We start from the raw sequence: 17,402 nt of genomic DNA on the forward strand, positions 1-17,402 counted from the left end.
ATTTAAGAGCGCCTCAAACAAAATACACAAATTTAGATAAAAATTGTTCTTTTGCTGTTAATAATTTAAAAGCTGTTCACTTTGGGAAGTCCGGGGACGTTCAGAACCCAACAATGCTGGTGTTCACGAGTTTCAGAATGCGTTGGGCGGAAGTGTATGATTAAAATTAAAGACCTCCCAATGAGTAAAATCTATTGCATTTTCTGGATCTTTGGTGTTACTCATAAAATATGAATAAATTCTATTCAACATATCCCAGCTAATTTTATTTACCCAAAACTGTGTAAATTGCTATTAATACTTTGTTCAAATTTGTTGAATTTAGCTCAATTTTATTTCAAACTACATGAAGTCTTTTTATTAAGTTCAAGTTACTATTAGTTTTTAACTAAATATTAATTTACCCAGTCCCACTTTTTACAGTGCCCTGTCCCCTGGAATAACTGTCAGAACAAAGAATGTAATATTGCATCATTGGGAATCATTAATTTATAATAGGTTTAACCAGGATGAAGTATGTTCAGATATAATGTTGCACCAGGAGCGTCCAGGTCTACTGTTTGGTTGTGGTATGGAGTTAAATATATATTTAATATATTAAATATTTGTATTATTTTAGTAACAATGGAGCAGGAACGGAAGAATACAGACTCCTTTGTGTCCGGGTGCTGATGAATATTTTTGAGAGAACCTCAGACCTCAAGAAAACAAACTGATACCAAATCAGATTTTACCACTCACTCAGAGCCCAGAGAACACACTATGGAGCTGTTATATTAGAATATATCCAATCCAGTGCATATCCAATTCAGGGTCCCGGTGGGTCCAGAGCCGACCTGGAATCATTGGGCGCAAGGCAGGAATACACCCTGGAGGGGGCGCCAGTCCTTCACAGGGCAACACACACACACACTTTTGAGTCACCAATCCACCTACCAACGTGTGTTTTTGGACTGTGGGAGGAAATTGGAGCACCCAGAGGAAACCCACGTGGACAACACACCAATTCCTCACAGACAGTCACCCGGAGTGGGAATCAAACCCACAACCTCCAGGTGCCTGGAGCTATGTGACTGCGACACCTACCTGCTGCACCACCGTGCCACCCCTATAGTAGAAACAATATAATAATAATAATAATCATCATCATCATCATGATAATTATTTATATTTCGTTCAACCAAGTAATTTCTTCTGTCACGTAGAAACTAGCCAGTTTGTTTTCATTGGCTCAAAAGTAATTGAATAAAATCTCATTTTCTTACATTTCTCCTGAATTTGTCGTTTAGTGGTCATTTCTAATCGTGTGTGGATTCGTTTGTTTATAATTTTTTTTGTGAAATACTGAAACTATGGAAACATGCCGCGCCCTGTTTACGTCACACTGGTTTCTCAGGTGCACATTTAAAAGCCCTCCCTCTCGGTCTCAGAGCACAGTTGAGTTGAGAGACGCGCTCCGGAGAGATTCACTTTTACAGAACGGGGATTGAGTCCAGGTCCAGAGACTGAGTCGTGATATGGTCGATAAATGGGATCTTCCCGCATTTCAATTCTGCCTCCTGCTTCTTCTTTCAGGAGTCAGCTCCTACAGTGAGTTACACGTTTTAATACTTCTCAGATACAACTGCTTTTACTGCGGTGACGGGCATTCAGAACCGTTTGAATTGTTCGAGCAAACTGAATCGGTTCCGTTGACTGAAGTATTGATTAAATGAGCAGTTTATACACATTATATTTAATTGTGAGTATTAGTACGACGCTGAAGTTGGCTTCTTATTCGGATAAATATGGAGTGAATGTTGTGTCAAAAGTTCTGCAAACACAAAAATAAATCTGCGAGCATAATTCCTACAATCAAGAGCAGAGAGAATATATAGTGAATGCAAAACAGGTGTGTGTGTGGAAAAACTATCAAATAAGTCCTTATCTCTTTATTGTCAATATAGAAATAGTCTAATGAGTTAATGAATCCCCAGTGTCTGACAAAGCTGAAATTGACATATTAATCTCCAGCGTCCTGTTTGGATTTCCTCTCCCACCTTAAATGATACAGTAACTGCATTCTGTGGCCAATAGGTGGCAACATAAGAACATGACATCCAAAAATGTATAAAAAGTGTTTCTGATTACAATCGTTGCACTGCTGGACAGTATGTATGGAGTTAAAAAAGGGTCAAAAAGATTGAGTTTGTAAAACAATACTCACAAATGTAACGGACTTTGTAACTGCGTTTGAGCAACTACAGACACATAAAACTAAAATCCACAAATGTATTGCAATGCAAAAATTTAAAACAACAACAAAAATAAAAATAATTTAAATTCTTTAGATTTTTGTCATGATCAGGTGTAAATTTTGTTCCTGCCTACAAGCATTTTCAGACTACGAACATAACAAATCTGGATATTTACCCAAAAAAGTGTTCACAAACAATTACACGCAAATTCATTCTGCTCTCATTTCACAAATGAGGCCCATTGTCTTTGCAATCAATTAATCAATCACATTTAGAAAATTTCAAAACACAACACTGACTTCAAAGCAATGAACACACTAAGAAAAACCATATTCAAACACTGATCATATTCATTTCTAAACACATCAGGCCATTAACGTGATGAATATAAATGTTACTGTGTGAGAGAGAGAGAATCGAAAATAAACCAAGAGATAAAGTTCCAAAAGGAAAGTGACAATATTGACAAATACTTAAGATTCTTTTACTGACAACTCATGTCCTTAAGAAATATTTTCCTGATGAGTCATACATACAGTGGGGAAAATAATTATTTGATAGACTGCCAATTTTGCAAGTTTTCCCAGATACAAAGAATGGAGAGGTCTGCAATTTCTATCGTAGCTGCACTTCAACTGTGAGAGACAGAATCTAAAAAAAATCCAGAAAATCACATTGTATGATTTTTCAATTATTGCACATGTAACTCACCTGATGTTTTGGTATTTTCTTTATTGTAAATTGGTTCATAAGTGTTGGTTATTTTACTGCAGCGGTGACGCGGCTGATGTTTTTTTGTTGAAAGGGCGAACAACAATAAGGTCGTAAATCGACTGTCGAAAAACGCGGCAGCAGCGGGAACGCAGGTGTGCTCCACAGGTAAGGTTGGAAAACGGGGTTGTTAAGGAATAATTCTGCATCGCTAATGGTTCTTTAGCACCTGGATGATGAGGGAACAAGGTCGGTATTTACGTTTTGTTGTGGCATTGCATGTTTAGTTGTATTTCACGGAGCATACAGTTATTAAGTGATGTAGTTACGTTACGTGTCATGTAAATAAGTAATGAGTAGCGATACAGATGTTTATAAGTTTAATTGTTTTGTAAAGTGAATGTTTGAACATGGCATATCTTGTTTATTTAATGGTACAGAAATATAAGAAAGTGATGTTAAAGAGTTAAATATATATGATAAAAGCATGATAGCAGCACAAAAGGTTGTAATAATTTAAAGTACAGAATTCTTTCATGGTAAATTAATAAGGAAAGGGTTAAAGGCAGCATACCGTGTGAGTTACTAATGGAATTTTTATTCTGTATAATTGTAGCTCTTACGATGTGTTCACAAGCAAGGCATTAAAATAAAGGATTGTGAACCATCAGTTTGAGAGACATCTTTTCAACCAGGATGCTATAGCATAAAGTAAGTAATTGATACAATAGAATAACAGAACTTAATATTTGGAGATCCGGCATTTCCTGTAGTTCTTGACCAGGTTTGTACACACTGCAGCAGGGATTTTGGCCCATTCCTCCATACAGAGATTCTCAGGATCTTTCGCTGGGTGACATTGAGTTTCAGCTCTCTCCAAAGATTTTCTATTTGGTTCAGGTGTGGAGACCGGCTAGACCACTTCAGGACCTTGAAATACTTCTTATGGAGCCACTCTAAAATAGAGCTTTTTAGTATCAACTCCACTCACGGTGTTTGGAGGAAGAAAAAGGATGGGTACAACGTCAAGGACACCGTCCCAACCATGAAGGATGGAGGTAGAAACATCATATTTTATGGGTGCTTTTCTGCAAAGGGGACAGGACAACTGCATCATATTAAAGGGAGGATGGATGGGGTCATGTATCAGGAGATTTTGGCCAACAACCTCCTTCCCTCTGTAAGAACACTGAAGATGGGTCGTTGCTGGGTCTTCCAGCATGACAGTTACCCGGAACACACAGCCAGGGCAACTAGGGAGTGGCTCCATAAGAGCAGGTATGACTTGGGTGATGGATCATGCTCAGTGCTACAGTGACACTGAGGTGGTGGTGTGTTTGGTGTGGGTACAAGTGGATCAGAAACAGCAGTGCAGCTGGAGGTTTTTTTTTTTTTTAATCCTCCCGAGGTAGCAGTGAAGGTTTAGACCAAATGTAGGACATCTGCAGCACTCTTGTGGCCTTAAATGAAGACGTTAAGTCTGTACCAAAATCCAGAGAGCTGCTTAAGTAGGCACTGACTCTGTAGACAGCTGTTTAGGCAGCTTTCTTACATCTATGCTCTAGTTACAAATGGAAGGCTATTGGGCTCAAAGCATATTGACACATGCGTGTTAACACATAATTAACATTTTGCAAATTAAGTTTTTTTTTTTACAGTTTTTAAGGTTTCCACCAATGGGAGGGCTCAAATCTGGGCATAATTACATATTCATAATGAGACTAACATCACACATTATAGCTGACAATGAAACAAAGGCTATGTGAACAGATCCCCTTCATTTCACCTTAATTACTCATAAAATAGTGAGCTGAGCGCGGCACGGTGGTGCAGCAGGTAGTGTCACAGTCACACAGCTCAGGGGACCTGGAGGTTGTGGGTTCGATTCCCGCTCCGGGTGACTGTCTGCGAGGAGTGTGGTGTGTTCTCCCCGTGTTCACGTGGGTTTCCTCCGGTTTCCTCCCACAGTCCAAAAACAGGTGGATTGGTGACTCAAAAGTGTCCGTAGGTGTGAGTGTGTGAGAGAATGTGTGTGTTGCCCTGTGAAGGACTGCCCCCCCCCACAGGGTGTATTCCCGCCTTGCGCCCAATGATTTCAGGTAGGCTCTGGACCGACCGTGACCCTGAACTGGATAAGTGCTTACAGATAATGAATGAACAGTGAGCTGAGCGCTTACCTATGGCTACATCAAGCCCACATATTCAGACGGGAAATGACGCAAGGGTATTATCTCCTAAAAGGAGATACACCATTTGAAGCTTACAGTTTCCACACTTTACGCTAGCTTGTATTAAATGCAAATAAATCATCATCTCACCTTCTCCAGGCTCTTCATTTTTATGCTTATGCTCAAAAGTCTGTAGCCTAATTAACCAGCTTTTAACGTGTCTTGTGCCATTCTTTCTAAACCAACCACAAACCAGCATTGCTTTGCTAGTTTCTGATTGGTTCTTTTATTCATATAAAAATGGCAGATTCTCGTAGGGCAGTTCAGGAGAGCAGACGGGTTCTGTCACTGCAATCAGGAGACAATAGTGATCTATTAGAACAATTTGAACACTTACAACTTTAAACTGAAAAATGCATGGTAAAGTTGGCGTAATTTTCATGATTTATTGCTAAATATTTATTTCTTTTAATAACTTTGTGTCTTATTTCTCCAGGCAGCTAATGTACTTTAGTTCACCCCGTAACTATAATTGACATATACAGTATTTTTGAATCAATAATAAGTTATTAATAAGAAAACTCCCTGCACCCTATTCCTAAACTCATGTTGAGCCTCAGGCTTTTATTATGTGTCTTTCTGTTTAGAAAGTGGTTAAACCATTCAGAAGGTGTATAAGAATATCCTGTTGTCATGTTCTTGTTGCCAAGTTTTTTTGCCTGAATTAAATAACTGATATTAACTCATTCATAGTCTGCAACCGCTTATTCAGTTTAAGGTCGCAGTGGGTGCAGAGCCTACCCAGAATCACTTGGTGCAAGGCAGGAACACACCCTGGAGGGGGCACCAGTCCATCGCAGTGACACACACACACTCAAACATTCACTTCAATGGGCACTTTTGAGTAGCCAATCCTACAAGACATTGTGTGTGGTTATTTTCCCAGGAATAATTCTGGTTTAGATAGTGCTAAAGAAATGGCTTTGTTTAAAGACATAAATAATGTTAATAATAAGTGAAAGGAAAAAAACGGAGCATAAGGGATATTTAATTTGAAACTTTGAATATATGTTCAGTTGTTAGTTTGTATGCTTCACAAAAATGGACAACATCTCTGGATTATTAAAACCAGAACACCAGAGTGAGGTGTTACTAAAAATAATTGGGGCTGTGAGTTAGTTACAGCACCATTTTATCAGTCTGACCCTAGCAGTCTAGCAATGGAAGTCAGTACAGCCATGACTGTTAAAAATAACATGACCGTATATGAACAAGTGTACAGGTAAGTACAGGTCTAAATGGATTCTGTTAAAGTCTTACAGCTATAATCAGTGCCATAGTGTACTTACCTAAACACATCACCGTTCATGAGATATTTCAGAACTAGTCTTGAGATACTATTTTTCAGAGCAGCAGTGTTGGATGCGTAATGTGGGACCAAATAAGGGTAGACCATCACCTTATACATCAGGTGTATTTGTTCCTCTACATGAAGGAGATGCTCTCTCAACACAGACATAACTCAGAAAGGCAACCATCTTCAAAAGTTAGTCTGAAAGTCTGAACCATACACAACATTCCTGGAATATCCCAGAGATGTTATCTGCTATCATGGCTTCCTCCCTAAGTGTAATCATTTTGCTCCATCTTTTTGCACAGCCATCCTCTGTGAATAGCGGAGCAATCTGCGAAATTGCAGACAAGCTGGAGACGACCCTTGCTCTAATCAGAATTTTATTTCCGTACCACAAAGCAAACTCGCAAGAAATTAAGTTTTCAAATAAAATAAAGTCTATTCTCTTACAAGTACTGCTTTTATCTGTATTTTCATTTTATTTGTCTGAACCAAATATTATATAGAAGGTTCCCTACCTTTTACTTTTTCTATTTTCGTTTCTGGATCAAATGAACGGTGTAACGCACTCGTCCTGTCATGCCTGTTTTCCCCGCCATGTGCTCTGTAAGCACATGGCTCTGTCTGTTATTGTCCATGTCTCTGCCCTTGTCCCGCCTTTGTTCCTCCTCCTCATCTGTGTCACATTTGTTACCCTGCCCTCTCATTATCCGTTTCAGGTGTTTCTTGTCTGGTAGATGTATTTAAGTTCCATTGTGTCATTTCCTGGTATTGATCATTCCTTTCACTCACCGAATCATGTTGGTCCTTTTCCATTGTTGCCGTGTCATGTTACCCAGTCTGGTTTGGCTGTCTCAGTCGTTTTCCTGTGTCATGTTATTAAGTCTGTCTGTTGTGTTTTTCTAGCCCTCTGTGTTTAGCTTTAGCTCTCTGTGTTCACTTAGCTTTCTAGGTCTTTGTGAAGCATCCCTGTCTATGTTAAGTATCTCTGTCAAGGTCTTTAGTCTGTCTGTCTTTCCTGTTTGCTTTAGTTCTCCGTTTTAGGTTTAGTCTGTCTAGCTCTTTGTATTTTAGTTTAGTATGCTTACCTCCCCGTGTCTGTCTCTGTTAGCTCCCTGTGTGCTATCTTTCTGTTAAAGTTTCATTGTTTTGTTAATTAAGTATCTGTGTTTTAGCAAGTGCGTCCGCCTCCGTCAGTCCCCTCCATTAATCGTGACAAACAGAAGGTACACAGTCCCAGAACATACCCAGCTCTGCAACCTAGATATATATTTAACTTTGAAAGATGTTTCCAAATTGTGAAACAACAGTAAGAAAAAATAAATTCTCCTTGAGAATAACTGCTTAACCTTTTGTTTTGGGAAAAAATGTAATCTAGAGCTGTGTGCCTCAGTTAACTCATGTGAATGTCACTAAGAAAATGACTCATGTCTTTCACATCAACTTGTAACATATCGAAATCAGGTCTAACAGGCGTCTCATGAATCTTCAAACTATTGGTGAAATCAACAACTTGGAATTTGTTTTATGTCCTTTTCCAAAGCAGTGGTTTGTAAAAGGCATAACTCTTTCTTATATATGTTTACGTGCCATATCCAGGTAAAATTTCTGAATTTCTCTTTCATACACAGGTTTATTTGTTCCAGTACGTTCATATATCATTAAGTTTAGGAAACTCTGTCCCCCACAACCTCCACCATCTCCTCCTGGGGCATTCCCCCAGCCAGCTGGGAGATATAATGACTCCAGGGCATCCTGGGTCTACCCGGGGGTCCCCAGGTGGCCTCCCTCTTGGTCTCAGAACACTGTTGATCTGAGAGACGCGCTCCGGAGAAATGGTTGTGTTTAAAGACATTAATAATGCTAATGATGTGAAAAAGAAAGAAGCATAAGAGATATTTGAAAATTAGAAAATATCTTCAGTTCAGTTGTCAGTGTCTGTTAAAAAAGAAAATCGGGTTCATTTCCCTCTATTTGTTCCTTGTTATAATCTGATGAACCTGTCCAACCTGAGGGATTTCCGGTAGAAAACTTGTGGGAGCAGAACTGACAATTTTTTTAATGAATCATTGCCAATGACAACAGCGTAAAGGAAAAGGGTAAAGTCTATCAAAAGTATATAAAGTGCCAGATTTCTTTTTTTATCCATTTGATTTAACACTTTTCAATAACAAATTTACAAATAATACGCTAATAAATATAACTACACAGCATTTTAAATTGTGATTTTTTTCAATTAAAATAGGATATAGTCCAGGACAAAGCTTAATCCCTGTCTGGGAAAACACACTGAACAACCTTACACCGAACAATCACTGGATTTGAAACACGTACATTGTATTCACACTCTCTGTCCATTTATCAGCTCCACTGACCAGAGGAGCAGTCCAGCAGTAACACTGAGGTGTTAAAAACTCCAGCAGTCCTGCTGTGTCTGATCCACTTTTTCTCTTTAGTCTGTTGCTCTTCTGTGTTAAACTCTGTGTCCTGCTGAAACTTTGTTGTGTTCTTCATCCACATTTGTACTGAACAAGTTAACTGTGATTGTAACAGCATGAAATAAATAGTTTACAGAGTCCAAATCTCTCAGATCAAAGAGGCCTGTGAACACTGGCTAGCACCCTGTCCCCTGGAATAACCTTTCTATGTCAGAACAAAGAAAATAATATTGCCTCATTGGGAATAATTAATTTATAATAGGTTTAACCAGGATGAAGTATGTTCAGATATAATGTTGCACCAGGAGCGTCCAGGTCTACTGTTTGGTTGTGGTATGGAGTTAAATATATTGTAATTATAATAAATATTTGTATTATTTTTAGTAACAATACAGACTGGAAGAATGGAATGGAAGAATACAGACACTCCTTTTTATGTCCGGGTGCTGATGAAGATTTTTGAGACAACCTCAGACCTCAAGAAAATACTGATACCAAATCAGATTTTACCACTCACTCAGAGCCCAGAGAACACACTGTGGAGCTGTTATATTAGAAACAATATAATAATAATAATAATAATAATAATAAGTTATATTCCGTTCAACCAAGTAATTTCTTCTGTCACGTAGAAACTAGTCAGTTTGTTTTCATTGGCGCAAAAGTAATTGAATAAAATCTCATTTTCTTACATTTCTCCTGAATTTATCGTTTAGTGGTCATTTCTAATCGTGTGTGGATTCGTTTGTTTATTATTTTTTCTGAAATACTCGAAACTATGGAAACATGCCGCGCCCTGTTTACGTCACACTGGTTTCTCAGGTGCACATTTAAAAGCCCTCCCTCTCGGTCTCAGAGCACAGTTGAGTTGAGAGACGCGCTCAGGAGAGATTCACTTTTACAGAACGGGGATTGAGTCCAGGTCCAGAGACTGAGTCGTGATATGGTCGATAAATGGGATCTTCCCGCATTTCAATTCTGCCTCCTGCTTCTTCTTTCAGGAGTCAGCTCCTACAGTGAGTTACACGTTTTAATACTTCTCAGATACAACTGCTTTTACTGCGGTGACGGGCATTCAGAACCGTTTCTAAGTGATTCGGCTCACTGAAGTAAAAGGAGCATTTTAAAGACGTATTTAATTGTCAGTATTAGTTTGAAATTAAGGATTGGTTGTAAGCGTGTATCACATTGAGTCGATTCATAAAGTTAACATCACTTAATGAATAAAGACAGTACTCTAAATTAGTTCATTTTATTAACCCATTAATGAATGTTTTCCTTCATATTGTTGTAAATCTCAAAGTTGGAACTCTTTATTATTTATATATTTATGTGATCTTTGACTTTTCACAGCTTTAATTTTCAGCAGATTCATACAGTAGTTAATCCTGTTTATGCCAAAAAGACAGACCCCATTTACTGGAACCTTATAAAGTGATATAAATATGAAGAGAATGTAGGTTTCTTCATGTGATTCCACCCAGTACCGATGTGTATTAAATGAGAATGACTGAATCTAGGGGCAGCAGCAATGCATACAGATCAGATTGGATCATTCACCCTGACTTGTCTGTGATGATGTAGCATGTGTTGCAAGCTGGTTCCCCCCAAAAAATGGGCAGGACAAAAAGTCTAGTTCCAGTAAAAGAATCTCCCATCTGGATCAGTGTGTTTTCAGTTCTGATTTAACTGTGACATGTTACTGGACATGGTCAAGAGGCAACTACTGTAGAATTTCAGACAAGGATCTGGTGGTGGGAATGATCACTGTGTGTGCTGTGCTCATTAACATGGAGTAATTCAAATAAGTAGGCAGTGATTGGGAAAGATGAAGGTGTGAAACTGTCCCCAATGATTTATTCAGAAAATTGTGTACATGTTTTTTCTGGTATATTTATCAGATATGACTAACATGTTAGAAATGGTAAAATGACAAGGAAACAAATTGATAACTGATCAAATCACACCTTATCTTTCACTAAGAGCACAGACAACACACAGTGGATCTGTTTTTTAGACGTGAGAGGAACCAGTTCGTTTTAAAAGACCGTTGGAAACACCTGCTGATAAAATAGCAAGAGTTTACAAGGAAAAGGGGATGGAAACAATCAGATAATAGTTTTTTTGGCCAAAAGGTGACTTCGTTTATAGGTAGAAAGGGGAAATTCAAATATGGACCTTGTGAACAAGAAACTGAACTTGCTGTTAAGAACTGTTAAAGATGCTGTTAAGAACTGTTAAAGATAATGTTATTACTGCCCTGTTTAAGGTGGAACAGTAATCTGAATATGCAGCAATTATTGGAAAAGCTAAACAAAAATGTTAAAATAACCTGGTGTTTTTCACAGTGACTTTACATTTACATTTATGCATTTGGCAGACGTTTTTATCCAAAGCGACTTACAAAAGAGGATCTAACTTTCGAACTACAGCACAATTTATACAGATTACCTTACATTGAGCGCAATATGCAATATGAGAGTAATAAGTGCATTAAAGAAGACTTTCAGTACAAGAGATACTCTTGGAAGAGCTGGGTCTTCAAGGATTTCTTGAATGCGGAGAGGGTTTCTGTTGCTCTGATGGTGCTTGGAAGCTCGTTCCACCAGCGTGGTACCAGAGATGAGAATAGCCTCGACTGACCTGTACGTGGGGTTGGCCGTGTTAGTTGGCGCTCCTTTGAGGAACGGAGAGGGCGGGCACATTACCTGAAATATTTGTGCTGATGTCACTGTGATTCATCACTTTTTAAAATATTTGTGAAAATTAAAATAAAGGAGGATAGACATGGGTGACATGGCAAGGCAAGGTCATAATAAATAAAGACTTTTCCACAATACATGATATATATATATGGAATTGTGTTTGTAATTCATCATAACAAGTTTGTTATATGTACATCATTACTGCATAATACATAATAGTCTCTCTCTCTCTCTCTCTCTCTTTCTCTCTCATAGCTCAGTTTGAGATCTCAGTGCCAGACAATGGTGAGGTTGGAGTTCTCGACCAGTCTGTAATTCTACACTGTAGTTTTCCGGTGGTTGGCTCCTTGGATATGAATAGTGCAGTGGTCACCTGGCAGCGAGGTCTCGAGGTTGTGCACAGCTTCTACCACAGGCGAGACCAGCTGGGCCACCAGAACAAGATGTACAAAAACCGCACCAGCCTATACCATGAGGAGATGGCAAAGGGCAACGCATCACTCAGACTGGACCAGGTCACTCTGGAGGATGCTGGGATTTACACCTGCTCAGTCAGCACACAAATCGGCAGCCAGAAGAAAAGCTTCATGCTCAAAGTAGCAGGTATTTTATAACAGATTTTGTACATAATTCTTACATGAGTCTTTTTACTTTTCTTTACATTTTCAGTTGGGACTTAAATATTTATCATGTATTTAATGGTCTGACAATCATCTTATTTTCATACATAAATGCATGAAACAGTGATGGGCATTTTTAGACAAACTAACAGCAAGAACAACAAATTAAAATATTGTTACTTATAATTCACTTCAATCTGTTTGTGTTCTTTTGATTAGCATTCTATCCAGAACCTCACCTTCACATCAGCTTACTGAGTGATGGGAAGGTGGACCTAATTCTGACATCAAACGGGGGGTACCCCTTCCCCTCGCTGCAGTGGCTGGTGGGGAATAGGGAGGACATCACAGATGTGACGGAGACACAGTTAAAACAGGATGAAACCACAAGGCTTTACAGCATAAACAGTAAACTAAACCTCACACGGGGCACCAACTCCTCAATTACCTTCATTTTGAAGAACAAAGATCTGGGTCAAGAGATCAGGAGGACCATTGATCTCTTCTCAGGTGAGCTTTTTAGATCCTTGCCTATTTAACTGCTTGTCAGTAATTCACAAGTTGAGTTTAAGTACTGAACTGCAACATCTCATTTCCAATCTACATTTTTTTACTTAAACTTTGGAAAATATGTTATGTTTTTTTCTAGAAAGTGGAAAAGAAGAAACGGCTGATAAAAACAGACTTCATGTTGTATATATGGCACCAATATGCATCCTGCTCATCATTGGCACGGCTGTGATCACCAGCAGTTGCTTAAAAAGTAACTCAAAAAGGACTCCAATGTGCTTAGAATGTAAAAAGCAGCCTCAGACTGAAATCTCAATTCTCCAAAATGAAAACACTTCCCCTGATTCAGAGGTAGACTGGACAAGAAAGGGATGAGATGATTTTGTAATGATGTGTCTGATTTGCTAATCTCTATAGCATGTAGGAATGTTGTTGCATAACTTCAACTAACGCACACACACACCCAGTCTTATTTTGTTTGTTTGTGTGTGTTTGTATTCAGCCTCTTTGTACTGATTTAGTTATGAACACCATTTAACACTATACTCAGGCATTTTCCATAAAGACTATAACAAAACAAAAAATGCATTTTACATGTGTTTTTGCAAGAACACATACTATGTTTTAAATTGTTTTATATTGTTCTTGTACTGCAGCAGATGTAAGCTGCGCTAGCGCCGTGACTCTGGGTTACGGTGAAGCTGTGAAAGTAGAAGCAATAATGATAATAATGTATAATATAGCGTATTATAATAATATAATTGATGTCCTCCCATGTTGTAATTGATAGTTTATATTTAAAATACAATGCACCAATTTTCCCCTCTGCACCTATGGATTATGTATTAAAACAATGCCTTAAAATCTGCATTAACATTTCCAAATGTACATTAACTCTTAAAGTGTATTATTCTGTAAAGACCTGAACTACAGTCCAATCTGATTCTGATTCTGAAAAATATGGGCAAAGGATTTGGATCCACATGTTCCTGCAATTTCACATGCTAATGGAAACATCAGCTATTTATCAGTGTTATATATTATTTTCACAGAACAGGAATAAACAAACAAAAAAAAACCTTTCAAGCTATGTTTCAAAAACAAAATGGTGAAATTGCTTCCATTTCAGGTGAATGTTACTATTTATTTTTTTTTGTGCCTTTAAGCTGCTGAGATCATTTATGTATTTTTTTAAAAACCTGCCTGTTGTGAACAATGAATGTACTTCCATTCTGTAAATCTGGAATGTTTAATATATTTTAACGTTGTGTTGAAAGTTATTTTTTTATTAAACCTATACATTTTCATGATAAAATTAACATGGTTCTTGTAATGATATTAAAATGCTGGACCATTCCTTTGTGTATTAAATATTAGAGTACTTAGGAGGTGTCATAGTGGTGCTAAAGTTAGTGTCCCTTGCTCTGTGAAGGTTTCCCCAGGTGCTCCACTTTCCTCCTTCATTATAGGTAGGAGTTTGTGAGTGCCTGGGTGACCGTGTGAGTGTCTGTGATAGAGTGGCACCCTGTTTCTGTCTTGTGCCCAGTGATTCTGTGTGGGCTTCGGACACAGTACTGAACAGGATGAGATGAATACTGATGATGAATGAATGACTGAATGAAGTATTTTATTTAGCCTGTATTATTGAGTATTTATTAACACTGAAAACAAGTTGTGTTATTAACTCAGCTCTCTGTTTAATAAAATTAACTGTTTGCTCTAACAATAGAACAATGTATTTTCTTTATTACATTGCTGTAATGTTATATTAATTATTAATTATAACTGAATTTATATTCAGAAAAAAATGACTCTACATTTTCATACTTCTTTAATTGCCTCATGATGCAGTGAGATATAAGTAATTCAAAGTTACCACGTGTCTCACTGAGATAAATGTAAATTCTATGGGTTATGAAAAGCCCTTTTGTATTAGCATGAATTTTATAGGTGTTCTGTGGGTGAAAGATTTTTTACTCTGTACATTCATTCATGCATTTTCTGCAATGGATCAGGGTCACAGTGGGTGCAGGGTCTCTCCGGAATCACTGGATGCAAAACTGGAACACACCTTAAATTGGGTGCCAGTCCATCACCACTCACACCTAGGGACACTTTGCATGACCAGTCCATCTACCAACGTGTGCTTTTGGAGTGTGGGAAAAAACAGCAAAATTCAATTAAACTGTATTGTACTACTACAAGTGAATGTGTGTGTAGCCCTGGTAGACTCCAGGTAGACTCTGGACTCACTGCGACCCTGAACTGGATAAGCACTTACAGATAATGAATGAATGAATGTACTACAACATCAGAATATTATGTATATTATATAGTTTTATAAGTGTTGGACACTTAATACAGATATTTGTTTCCTATTATTTGTTTATTTCTGAAACCCCTCATAGTTTTCTATCTTATTGTTACATTAAAGGGAATTTTACCAGTGTATGTAATGTAAAAATGTGTTCTCCCTTAATACTGTTCTGTTCTTAGCTTTTGTTTGCTTTGATATGACTCAGCGGGCCACAGCTAAGGGGGGTGTAGAGTTAAATGACACAAAAAGCAGTGTGAAATAAGGTCAGGAATTTTGTAAGCTTCCACTAATTGTAGAATAAGAAATGACCAATAAATATGTGTAGACTTTTCCAGTAAAAACAAGCGATCCAGTTAAATAGAAACACTTCAGTGGATACCTCTGGCTACTGGGATTACCCAGGAAATAATAAGAGCAATAAAATAGAAGTCCTTTCCTCTGAAGAAATATGATTTTGTCTTGTACTGGGAACACAGAATGTTAGTGGGAAGGTTTCAGTGCATTTAGCCAAAACAAACATTTAAGCAACTGTCAGAAGAAGTTATGTGACGTCAAATGTGTTGCATGTCTGGACAAGCATTGATTTCTGCGTTTGTTTATTGTAAGGAACAGGTTATATCACCTGCCTAGCAACACTACATTATCTACCTACCAGCTAGGTAGCAACACATACATTAGCAACACCATACAGGTACCATAGCAACAGCCTAGTGATATCATAGCATTAAGCTAATAACTACTTAGTAACTGCTGCCCTCCTTCAAACATTAGCCATACACTAGCTATTTTTCATTTATTCATTGTCTGTAAGAGCTTATCCAGTTCATGGTCGCTGTGAGTCCGGAGCACACCTGGAATCACTGGGTTCCCTGGAGCTTTGTGACTGCAAGCTCCAGTTCCCTGAAACTCTGTGACTGCGGAATCTATTTCCTTTGCAACATTCTAAGGAAAAAAAATAGGAAATCCAGTTCAATGGGAACACAGTTCCTTGAGTAAACACAGCTGTTAATGGCAATAAACAATAAATGATTCTTGTATTTTCTATCCTGCTGGGAATACCGAAAATCAGTGGAAAGCTACAGCAATAAATCTTGCTTACTTAAAAGATTAATACTTTTATAATATAGAGCTAGGTGGCATGGTAGCACAGCAGATAGTGTCGCAGTCACACAGCTCCAGGGGCCTGGAGGTTGTGGTTTCGATTCCCGCTCTGGAAATTTTGTTTGACTGTCTGTGAGGAGTTGGTGTGTTCTCCCCGTGTCCGCGTGGGTTTCCTCTGGGTGCTCCGGTTTCCTCCCACAGTTCAAAAACACACGTTGGTAGGTGGATTGGTGACTCCAAAGTGTCCGTAGGTGTGAGTGTGTGAGTGAATGTGTGTGTGTGTCTGTGTTGCCCTGTGAAGGACTGGCGCCCCCTCCAGGGTGTATTCCCGCCTTGCGCCCAATGATTCCAGGTAGTCTCTGGACCCACCACGACCTTGAATTGGATAAGCGCTTACAGATAATGAATGAATCAATGAATAATATAGAGCTATAAAATAATAATCTGAGCCAGTGTCTGCAAATTTCACAGTAAAATGAGTCACAGAGAATGGAATTCTAAGTTTTTTGTTTGTTTGTTTGTTTTTTACAAGAAACCAGTGGTGAACAAAGTAGACAAACCATGCACTTGAGATAAATAGAGCTACTCAAGGTAAAATATTACTCCAGTAAAAGTAGATGTCCTTGTTTTAGATCCCCATTTGAGTAAAAGTACAAGTGTATTTCAAATATTCAGATATATAAAACCTTCATTCATTCATTCATTCATTCATTCATTCATTCATTATCTGTAAGCGTTTATCCCGTTCAGGGTCACGGTGGGTCCAGAGCCTGCCTGGAATCACTGGGCGCAAGGCAGGAATACACCCTGGAGGGGCCGCCAGTCCTTCACAGGGCAACACAGACACACACATTCACTCACACACTCACACCTACGGACACTTTTGAGTCGCCAATCCACCTACCAACATGCGTTTTTAGACTGTGGGAGGAAACCGGAGCACCCAGAGGAAACCTACACGGACACGGGGAGAACACACCAAACCTTCAAATATATTTAAATATCAAAAGTAAAAAGTACCATGATTTATTATAGCTCAAGTGTCCTATTATCATTGTTGTAATAAGACTTGTGCTTTATGAATACACTGTGGGTGAAAAGACACTAGTGACACTCTTGGTTCCACAATAATATAACAGAATGTCATGCTGATGAACACAGCAGAAATGTGATTGATATTTCAACATATTGTCTCCAGTATTAAGCCTACACCATAGGCGACGTGTCAAACCTAACCTAGA

At 38.4% G+C, this 17,402-nt stretch overlaps 2 protein-coding genes across 2 annotated transcripts in view; one reads left to right on the top strand and one right to left on the bottom strand.

Moving 5' to 3' along the window:
* ephx5 (epoxide hydrolase 5) overlaps window positions 1-149 on the bottom strand; it is a 16,273-nt gene extending 16,124 nt beyond the window's left edge. Inside the window, exon 1 of the mRNA XM_066679423.1 lies at window positions 81-149. The gene's annotated coding sequence lies outside the window, so the exon portion shown is untranslated. The remainder of the gene's footprint in view (window positions 1-80) is intronic.
* Window positions 150-9,784: 9,635 nt separating this feature from the next.
* On the top strand, window positions 9,785-14,425 carry zgc:153911 (uncharacterized protein LOC768172 homolog). Its single transcript, XM_066678324.1, has 4 exons — window positions 9,785-9,924; window positions 11,869-12,216; window positions 12,453-12,743; window positions 12,883-14,425. The coding sequence occupies exons 1-4, from the start codon at window positions 9,852-9,854 to the stop codon at window positions 13,116-13,118; spliced, it is 948 nt and encodes a 315-aa protein (XP_066534421.1). The 5' UTR covers window positions 9,785-9,851; the 3' UTR covers window positions 13,119-14,425.
* Window positions 14,426-17,402: the final 2,977 nt, after the last annotated feature.

The sequence above is a fragment of the Hoplias malabaricus genome, chromosome 8 (genome assembly GCF_029633855.1).
Source record: "Hoplias malabaricus isolate fHopMal1 chromosome 8, fHopMal1.hap1, whole genome shotgun sequence".
Lineage (NCBI taxonomy): Eukaryota > Metazoa > Chordata > Actinopteri > Characiformes > Erythrinidae > Hoplias > Hoplias malabaricus.

Bases quoted from the DNA above. Each gene is read 5' to 3' on its own strand.
- zgc:153911 (XM_066678324.1), top strand. From the start codon at position 9,852: ATGGTCGATAAATGGGATCTTCCCGCATTTCAATTCTGCCTCCTGCTT. The intron at 12,217-12,452 runs GTATTTTATAAC...TCTTTTGATTAG, and splicing joins CTTCATGCTCAAAGTAGCAG to CATTCTATCCAGAACCTCAC. The intron at 12,744-12,882 runs GTGAGCTTTTTA...GTTTTTTTCTAG, and splicing joins GACCATTGATCTCTTCTCAG to AAAGTGGAAAAGAAGAAACG.